This window comes from Rattus norvegicus, chromosome 6 (assembly GCF_036323735.1).
Source record: "Rattus norvegicus strain BN/NHsdMcwi chromosome 6, GRCr8, whole genome shotgun sequence".
Classification (NCBI taxonomy): domain Eukaryota; kingdom Metazoa; phylum Chordata; class Mammalia; order Rodentia; family Muridae; genus Rattus; species Rattus norvegicus.
The window spans coordinates 139,106,844-139,117,667 of NC_086024.1; the positions used below are offsets into that span (position 1 = coordinate 139,106,844).

Consider the following 10,824-nt stretch of genomic DNA (forward strand, 5'->3'; position numbering starts at 1 on the left):
TCACACTGGACTTTCCTCACTGTCTCTGGTACAGTAGTAAATGGCTGTGTCTTCAGTTTGCAGACTGTTCATTTTTAAGAAAACTTGGCTCTTGGAGGTGTCCCTGCTGATGCTCAGTCGGGATTTGAGAGCTGAATTATAATTTGTATTTCCATTACCCCATATTACTCCCATCCACTCCAGACCCTTTCCTGGAGGCTGGCGAACCCAGATTACACCATAGCTGCTTAGTGAGAACCCAGAGACAGTGCAGGTGAGAGACAGGGTCTGTGAGGGCTGCACCAGACCAGGTCCTGACTCCTTCAGCTGCACCTGGGACAGGACATCTGGGGACAAGCAACATCACCATTAGTCATTCATTCTATAGATTAAGTGCCTGAGTCCCTCTCCTGAAACTCTGAAACACTTACAGCTTGGAAGTGTCACCAGGCAGAGCAAAAGCACCAGGACAGCCATGCTGTGATGGAGGCTCTAGTGAGAAGAAGTTAGGTCTCCTCAGCTAGACCTGGGCTTTCAGTCTGAGCCTGAGGGCTGCTTTGCATTGAGGGAGGATCCTGAGACGATAAAAGGAAGAGCAGGGCAGAATTTCTAGTTTCCTCTCCATGTGCCTGAGATTACCTTTGTGCTTAGAAAAACATGGAGCTGAAAACTCAGGAACTTTTCCCTGGTAATGTTTGGATTTCCAATTCCAAACAAAAAACAGAAAGTAGTAGTCACATTGTGCAGGCCTTGGAAGCAAAAAAGGGGCGGGGTGATAGGGAGGTTTAAGTAGGTGAGTCTTTATTCGTACTATATAAGTAGAACAGGTTACCTTATCTTCAATGCAATCGTACATCATTGTAAATTGCACTAGAGGATGTAGGATCGAATTGGGGATCGTTTTATCCCCCAGAAATTCTTTCTCTTGAATTCTTTACTATTACTATATTTTTAGGTTTTTCTATTTCATTATTCCCTTCAGATCAGCATTCGTGGCACCTGCATCACCAGGCAGTTTGAGAATAAAGAGGCAAAACGACAGACTTTAAATAGCCTTGTATTGCAATAGATTTTCAAGTTATCTTCACATAAATTGCCAACCATCAATATCAGTAAGATAAGTACATATTATTTGCATTTGTTTTAGTATAAAATATAGAAGTGATGATTATTTAATTGTGTGCCACAATCTGTATAATTATTACTTAGAAAATAGTTATGAAATTGTTTTCCAACTACATATTTATACCTTTGTATATATGAAGAATCAACTCTTTTACAAAACACTTTCTGTGGATTCACCTTAGTCTCATCATGCCTCTAGAAATAAGTTTTTAGAAAGAAGTTCAGAAATATTTAGTCCATTTTGTTTCAAAGGTTTATCTGAGTGTAGATCAGATGATGTGTGTCCTATGTCAGTTGGCTGAGTGACTTAGCCTTCCTATTTAGGGACACTGTAGTTGGAAACTAGTCTTTGCACCTCTTGATTTATGTCAGTTCTCTGTATCAATGCACTTTTATATCTCTCTGTCTCTTGTTTCAGCTTGTAGCACATAAATGTATTCTAAATGTGATTATCCATTGGTGAGTGAAGGGAATTTCAGCTGTTCATAACAATTCATAAAAATCAGTAGACTGATACCACATTGATTTTTATGTTAATGAAGTGAAAGGTAAGCCAGAGATCACTGAGTGATGAGAGAAAGTGGAGCAGAGGGCGGGCATGTACATGAGGAACCTTGTGTTGAGCACCATAGAGAGGAAGAGACTGGACAGCTTCTCCTCATGCTTTGGTAATGGGAACACCAAGGAAGAGAAGTACAGAGTTACCACAATCTGTTTGCTAGGACTCAGAGAATGTGGATCAATTACTTGGCCTTGGAGTCCCCACATTTTGTTTTTCTTATTTCTTTGTGCATAATCTTTGTATTGTGAGCAGCTGTGGTGCAGACCAGTCACATTAGACAGAAAGCCATCCATTTAATGGTCACTAACAGTATTAGTGCTGTGTTCCTCTTGTTCTGATACTCTGAGGGTTAAGATGATATTTTTTCAGAAATTACTCTCAGGAGATCTCATCTTGGGTTTGTCTGATATTTTCATTGTTGTTACAAAAATTTGGAAAGGAGTATCATAGAAATAAATGCACCTTTCTATACTATATTGGGGATGTGGCATAAGTCCACTTATTCATGTGTTTTTTCTTTGGGTACTTCAGAGATAATCTGTGTCCCTATTCTGTCCCATAATTCTGCTTTTCCATAAATCTCTCTACAATAAAGTTCCTAGAAAAATGTCATTAGGAATCATATGAGTTCATGATAAATCCACACATTATTTATAGTTATCTTAAATTCCAGAGGTGGATCCTTACTAATGTCTTTCTTCAGTCATTTGTTTACTTATATGTATCTCACAGGTGGATACTTAATTGGTCATGTTGCTAAGACAATACCAGACTGTCCATTTGTCTGGTGGCTAGGATAGGTATCTATTAAATAATGAAAATATGTGATATCTTAGGCAGATGTGGTTGTTGCCATCCGTGGTTCTCAGATCCTCAGTTGTCTTAGAAAGAATGTATCACCATGGAGACACAGCTAGTCAGATGAGTTTCTTCATGGTTTCTCATTCATTCCCAATTTCAAGTTCTTTCCATGATTTCATGTCCTGATTTGCCTCTGTGATGTTTTCTAAGAATTAAGATGGCAGAAACTCTTTCTGTCATGTGTTGCTTTTGTCCATAATGTTGATTACATAAAAAGCTTACAAATTAGGACAATTGAAATTCTTCTGATGGGAAGATGGGTATAGGGGATTTGACATTCTGCACAACTCCAAGTACAGTGACATACAAACTCACAATTATAGATACAGGAATGCATTACAATACACACACACACAGTATCACATTAAGAGAGAAATACATATTCATAGGCAGAGGGAAGGCTTTGTTAAATCCTCTCTTCAGACAGGGTTCCTGTGGTTGATCTGGGTTCACTCTATAGACCAAGCTGGTATTAAACTATCAGATATTGATTGTCTTGGCATTTTCTCCCTGTTGAGTGAATTAAAGGTGTGCACCAGTATTCCTGAACATCACATGTAGGTGCTTTTAAAAATTAATTATGAAAATAAAATTAATGAAAATAAATTTAAGCATATCTTATTTTTCATCTTTATTAAAACGGGTATTTCTTTTTTATCTTTATTAATTTGAGTATTTCTTATTTACATTTCGATTGTTATTCCCCTTCCCGGGTTCTGGGCCAACATCCCCATAACTCCTCCCCCTCTCCTTCTATATGGGCTTCCTCCCATTACCCCCATTACCGCCCTCCCCACAACAATCACGTTCACTGGGGGTTCTGTCTTGGCAGGACCAAGGGCTTCCCCTTCTACTGGTGCTCTTACTAGGCTATTCATTGCTACCTATGAGGTTGGAGCCCAAGGTCAGTCCATGTATAGTCTTTGGGTAATGGCTTAGTCCCTGGAAGATCCGGTTGGTTGGCATTGTGGTTCATATGTTGTCTCGAGCCTCTTCAAGCTCTTCCAGTCCTTTCTCTGATTCCTTCAATGGGGTTCCCGTTCTCAGTCCAGTGGTTTGCTGCTGGCATTCGCCTATGTATTTGCTGTATTCTGGCTGTGTCTCTCAGGAGAGATCTACATCCGGTTCCTGTCAGCCTGCGCTTCTTTGCTTCATCCATCTTATATAATTGGGTTGCTGTATAAGTATGGGCCACATGTGGGGCAGGTTCTGAATGGGTGTTCCTTCTCCCTCTGTTTTAAACTTTGCCTCCCTATTCCCTCCCAAGTGTATCCATGTTCCCCTTTTAAAGAAGGAGTGAAGCATTCGTATTTTGGTCATCCCTCTTGACTTTCATGTGTTCTGTGAATCTAGAGCAATTCAAGCATTTGGGCTAATATCCAATTATCAATGAGTGCATACCATGTGTGTTTTTCTGTGATTGGGTTACCTCACTCAGGATGATATTTTCCAGTTCCATCCATTTGCCTATGAATTTCATAAAGTCATTTTTTGATAGCTGAGTAATATTCCATTGTGTAGATGTACCACATTTTCTGTATCCATTCTTTGGTTGAAGGGCATCTTGGTTCTTTCCAGCTTCTGGCTATTATAAATAAGGCTGCTATGAACATAATGGAGCAAGTGTCTTTGTTATATGTCAGGGGATCTTTTGGGTATATGCACAAGAGAGGTATAGCTGGGTCCGCAGGTAGTGCAATGTCCAATTTTCTGAGGAACCTCCAGAGTAATTTCCAGAATGTTTGTACCAGTCTGCAATCCCACTAACGATGGAGGAGTGTTCCTGTTTCTCCACATCCTCACCAGCATTTGCTGTCACCAGAGTTTTTGATCTTAGCCATTCTCACTGGTGTAGGGTGAAATCTCAGGGTTGTTTTGCTTTGCATTTCCCTTATGACTAAAGATGTTGAACGTTTCTTTAGGTGTTTCTCAGCCATTCAGTATTCCTCACCTGTGAATTCTTTGTTTAGCTCTGAACTCTATTTTTTAATAGGGTTATTTGTCTCCCTGTGGTCTAACTTCTTGAGTTCTTTGTATATTTTGGATATAAGGCCTCTATCTGTTGTAGGATTGGTAAAGCTCTTTTCCCAATCTGTTGGTTGTCGTTTTGTCCTAACCACAGTGTCTTTTGCCTTACAGAAGCTTTGCAGTTTTATGAGATCCCATTTGTCGATTCTTGATCTTAGACCATAAGCCATTGGTGTTTTGTTCTGGAAATTTTCTCCAGTGCACATGTGTTCGAGGTTCTTCCCCACCTTTTCTTCTATTAGTTTGAGTGTATCTGGTTTAATGTGGAGGTCTTTAATTCACTTGGACTTAAGATTTCTACAGGGTGATAAGAATGGATTGATCTGCATTCTTCTACATGCTGACATCCAGTTGAACCAGCACCATTTGCTGAAAATGCTATCTTATTTCCATTGGATGGTTTTGGCTCCTTTGTCAACAATCGAGTGACCATAGTTGTGCGGGTTCATTTCTGGGTCTTTAATTCTTTTCCACTTGTCTATCTGCCATACCAATATTATACAGTCTTTTATCACTATTGCTCTGTAATACTGCTTGAGTTTAGGAATAGTGATTCCCCCAGAAGTACTTTTATTGTTGAGGATAGTTTTAGCTCTCCTGAGTTTTTTGTTCTTCCAGATGAATTTGCAAATTGTTCTGTCTAACTCTCTGAATTTTGGATTAAAATTTTGATGGGGATTGCATTGAACCTGTAGATCATTTTTGTTAAATTGGCCATTTTTACTTTATTAATCCTGTCAATCCAGGAGCCTGCAAGATCTTTCCATTTTCTGAGATCTTCTTCAATTTCTTTCTTTAGAGGCTTGAAGTTCTTCACTTACAGATCTTTCACTTGCTTGGTTAAAGTCAACCAAGGTATGTTATATTATTTAGGACTATTATGAAGGGAGTCATTTCCCTAATTTCTTTCTTGGCTTGTTTTTCTTTCATGTAGAGGAAGGCTACTGATTTATTTGAGTTAATTTTATACCCAGCCACTTTGCTGAAGGTGTTTATCCGGTTTAGTAGTTCTCTGATGGAGCTTTGGGATCACTTAAATATACTATCATATCATCTACAAATAGTGATATTTTGACTTCTTCCTTTCCAATCTGTATCCATTTGATATCTTTTCGTTGTCTGATTGCTCTGGCTAGGACTTTGAGAACTATATTGAATAAGTAGGGAGAGAGTGGGCAGCCTTGTCTATTCCTTGATTTTAGTGGGATTGTTTCATAAGCATATCTTTTTATACAATACATTCTGATCATTATTTTTGCTTTCTTCATTTCTCCTGAATCCTTCTTCTCTCCAAACTTGCTTAATTCTATAACCTACAGCCCTTTATGAATATTCAAGGGCTTGGTCTCATGGCATTAATTCATATTGACAAAGAGAGATTTAAAAATCTGTAATCATCAGTAAATTTTCACTTTTAAAAATCATTATATAATGTATATATTTGTGTTATGGATTATAATATTTATTAGTATGTACAAAACATAGTAATAAAATCTGAGGCTGAATATTACACAGGTGTATGGCACCTGCTCCTAGAATGTGTATCTGAGTTGAACTTCAGCACTTAGCTCAGAAGCAGCTGGGATGTTTTATCACATGATCTGAACTCTTGTTATCCATTGTGGTTTTGTTTCATCTCAACGACTTTATATCTGTGCTTCCTAACCTAAGGATAGCTATTCCCTCTCATGCCATGAGATCAATTGACTTAAGTCTATGAATGTGAAAAATGGGCTGATCCCTTGGATAAAACAGAGGCCTCATCTTTAACAGGGACTAGTGATTTTTCTAAAGTTATATTTATTAATTAAAATGAGGGATGCATTTTTACAACATTACCTTTTGAATTAAGGTCTTACCAGTGCTACCCAAGAGATCCATCATTGGCCTAACTCCCAGTACTAAATGAGGAATCAAACAGAATGTACTTTGTCCTTCAGACTAATGTGTGTTCGAGCAGCTCTGTGTTTAGGGTTTACCATCTCTGTTTTCTTTTGCTTCTTCTGGAACTGATGCTGGTCACATCACGGAATCACCTCTGCCCTGTGTGATGATCTTCATTTTTTTCGTATCAGAGCCCATCTTAAATTTGAAATGAAGTATAATGGATCTGTGAAAATATCTGTGGTTCAAATCCTTGTCAATCAAGTAGCATTGCATGGGATCTTTTCTTTGAACTTCATTCTCTATGCCTAAACAAAGAGTTGGGTGTGGCAGCTAAGCAGTTATCCAATCCATGACATGTGAGGACAGAAGAATCGCAGGAGCTTGCTGTCCAACCCTTCAGGTCAGTTTGTGATTTTTCAGGCTCAGTGATAGAATTTGTCTTAAAATCTATGGTGCAGATTGATAGAGTGTACACAAATACCCATACATAAATGCATACACACAGAGTGTCAAAGGGAAGCTGCGAAAGAGAAATAGTATAATAAATTAATATGAAAATGTATACCACAATTGAAAATATGTTTTTCAATAAGATTTTGGATACTTCAAGGAATACTTTACAGTGCATGTTTAGAATGAGTCCAGAAATAAAGGAGTCCATTCTTTAATGCTTCTCTGAACATGTCACTCTCTGTAACTTAGAGCTCTGCTGTTGTGGTTTGCCTTGGATTTATCTGTATATTGATGTTCATTTCTCTGCCTCAAGGGTGGCTGCCTAGTCACTATTCAGAACTTAGATGACTTCATCAGAACCTACTCTCCATTTAATTTGTAAAATAAAGGCGAGAGCCAGTGATTGGGCAGGGGAAGAGAAGGTGGAGCACAAGGAGGGGGAGAGGGTTTCTGAGAAGGAGGAAGATGGAGCTGAAGCACATGGCATGGAGAAACTGCAAGTTCTGAGGGATTTCACAGCTCAGGAATAGGATAGTGTAGTGGTAGATCTGTCCAATCTAGGCGTGAGCTTGTGTTCATATTAATCGAGTTGTGTTTTCTTTGCATGGGCATATTTGGGTTGAAGAGGTTACAGAAGCACTCTGGATGCTCTCAGAGGCTCCTGCTCCTGCTGAGCTCCCTGCAGGGAGGTCAGTTTCTGAGTTCTCTGTGATATTCCCTCATTATGTCTCTTAAACAGTAGTACATGGTCATGTCCTCAAACTTCAGACTGCTAATTTCCAAGTACAAGGTGTTCTTGGCAGTGCCTCTTGGAGAAGTCGTCCCTTTAAGGGTTTGGCATAGTTGATGCAAGTATCATCACTATTATTGTATGATTCCCACCTCAGCGCTTTTCCTGGACCCTGGTGCAACGTGGCCCTGTCATGTTGGGCAGTGGATTGTGCCACAAGACAGAAAACCTGGTAAGGTTGAGTGGACTCAGGCACTCCAATACTTACCATAATCGAGGATTGTTAGGCATTAAAATCTACTCCTGACCAAGATACTGTCTTGGAAGAGATGACCTCTATACCCGATGAAGAGGAATGAGACAATCTGTCACATCGGGACAATATCTGAAGTCCTTCCACATGATGATGAGGCATCCATAACATTTGAGACCAAGCACCAGAAAACATCTGCTTTAAGATCCCAATCCACACCAAAATGTCCAGAAGATCCAATCTAGAAGGAAGAAACTGTACTAGTCATTTCACCAAAGATTGTTTGAGAGTATCAGGCTTATCAAGCTGTACCACACCAGGAAAGACTATAGTATTCTGAAGCTATTTTTTTGCCAGAAGCTGCTCAAGCATACTGCAGCCATTTCCTGCTCAGTGGAGTGGCCTTGGCACTTACTACCTACTGCATCCTGATGCAGAGCAATGGTGGCTGCAGTAGAGCCACTCTTTGGCTGTTCTAGCTGAGCCTGAGCTCTTCAGATCCCTGCTGATCACATCAGGTATGCAGACACCCAATGTGAGTCTCTGAAGGTGAAACCAGATGTTGCACAGCAGAGTTTGAGGGTCTTTTCTGGGTGCACTAAGCTTTCCCCACACTCCTCTGACTGCAATTTGCACTACCTGCAAACACACAGAATGCTGGTCAGAAAAATGTCACAAAAAGCAATCTTTGTCTTTTTCCTGTCCACACAACACAGAATCTCATCTCCATCAGGTACCTTTAAATAACCATAAAATAAATACAAGGAAAACCAAACAGAGACCCACGTACACAGAGAATAATCTGTGTTCAGTGCTGATGAGGGAATGTGAAGAATTGGCTATCTAGGGCTGACTTCCTCTCCTTGAGCTGCAGGGTCAGAGAAGTTCTGGCTTTCATGGGCTCAGGGAAGCAATATTTACCTGTCCTCTTGCTCTTTCTCTTGCAAGTTCTACAGTTGGACATTTGGCAGGACACAGTGTTCATAGAAGATATAAGACATCAAATACAGTGATGACAGTTACAGAATTTAACACAGTATTGCAGTTTCACATTCACAATTTCTTTGTGAAGAATTCAGCACACTGTATTTCGTTTTCTCTTTTGCATGTTCATAGAACTTTCTCTTATTTAATTTCTATCTCCTTAGTATGAAAGGATAAAAACTGCTACACAAAGTTGTGTTTCTATGTAGGAACTATTTTTCCCTTTGACTTGTCTGGACATTGCTTCTCCCTGATATTCTTGCACAAGGTCACACCTCCCTTGGGAGGTTATCAGAATTCCTTCTCTATGAGGCCAACACTTGGGATATTTCTGTACTTTACCTTTTCATGAGAGAACACTGTCCTCAGGCCTTATAAAGTCTTGCAAATTAAACATTCAAAGTCAATGTCTTTCTATAGCCCGTGTTTGCTATTCAGAAATATTTCTATTTGCATCAAACTGACTTGTTTTTCATCCAGAAATTCTCCATATGATCCCTGTAACTTCAACATTCTCTTTGTCCATTGTTATACCAGGTAAGTGCTGCCTGCCTTCATGTTGTATTAATCCAGTTTTCATTTTCCCAATAAACATAATTTAGCAAAGCTTGGTTTGTACATTAACTCTTTGTATGACCTTGAATTTATTTAACTGGATCTGTTTTCCCCTTCTAATCTTAATTTTCTCACCACAGTCCACTTGTGTGCACTGGTCACAACATTCCCCTTCCTTTGATCTTCTTTTTCGCTGACTTAAGATACCATTCCTTTCTAAGTAGATATGGTGCTTATTTTACACTGTTAGATTATAGAACCACTTAATGTTTCTTCTATTATGTGAAGAAACAAGAAGTTTAATAGCATATGATACTGAAATGCATGTTCTAGAGAATTTCCATGGCTGGAAGAAGAGTCCATTTCTTTAACACTTAAACACATGCTCAAACAGCATGGGACATAACTTCCTAGATTCTGAAGTGATCCTGAAAGGAACTTGTTGATCCTCAGCGCCCCCTGCTGGTCCTAAGAATTCCTGTAGGAAGTTTTTGTGCAAGGTCACAGTGGACTTCCCTCACTGTGTCTCTGGTACAGTAGTAAATGGCTGTGTCTTCAGTTTGCAGACTGTTCATTTTTAAGAAAACTTGGCTCTTGGAGGTGTCCCTGCTGATGCTCAGTCGGGATTTGAGAGCTGAATTATAATATGTGTCTCCATCATACTTCATTCTTCCCATCCACTCCAGACCCTTTCCTGGAGGCTGGCGAACCCAGTGTACACTGTAGTCCATTAATGAGAATCCAGAGACAGTGCAGGTGAGGGACAGGGTCTGTGAGGGCTGCACCAGACCAGGTCCTGACTCCTTCAGCTGCACCTGGGACAGGACACCTGGGGACAAGCAACATCACCATTAGTCATTCATGCTATAGATTAAGTGCCTGAGATCCTCTCCTGAAACTCTGAAACACTTACAGCTTGGAAATGTCACCAGGCAGAGCAACAGCACCAGGATAGCCATGCTGTGATGGAGGCTCTAGTGAGAAGGAGATGTGGATCCTCAGGTAGGCCTGGGCTTTCATTCTGAGCCTGAGGGCTGCTTTGCATTGAGGGAGGATCCTGAGAAGATAAAAGGAAGTATAGGGTAGAATTTCTAGTTTCCTCTCCATGTGCTTGAGATTACCTTTGTGCTTAGAAACATGAAGCTGAAAACTCAGGAACTTTCCCCTGGTAATGTTTGGATTTCCAATTCCAAATAAAAAACAGAAAGTAGTAGTCACATTGTGCAGGCCTCGGAAGTAAAAAGAGGGGTTGGAAGATAGTGGGGTTTACAGTAGGTGAATCTTTATTCGTGCAATACAAGTAGAACAGGTTACCTTATCTTCAATGCAATCGTACATCTTTGTAAATTGCACTAGAAGATGTAGGATGGAATTGGGGAACCTTTTTCCCCCAGAAATTCTTTCTCT

General features: G+C 39.8%; 2 gene segments (V, D, J or C); both read right to left on the bottom strand.

Moving 5' to 3' along the window:
• Positions 1–456, bottom strand: LOC134479178 (Ig heavy chain V region PJ14-like). The segment is given in 2 exon segments: positions 1–326; positions 411–456. Coding segments are annotated over 2 exon segments (372 nt in total).
• A 9,410-nt stretch (positions 457–9,866) lies between these two features.
• On the bottom strand, positions 9,867–10,409 carry LOC108351307 (Ig heavy chain V region PJ14-like). The segment is given in 2 exon segments: positions 9,867–10,246; positions 10,331–10,409. Coding segments are annotated over 2 exon segments (426 nt in total).
• Positions 10,410–10,824: the final 415 nt, after the last annotated feature.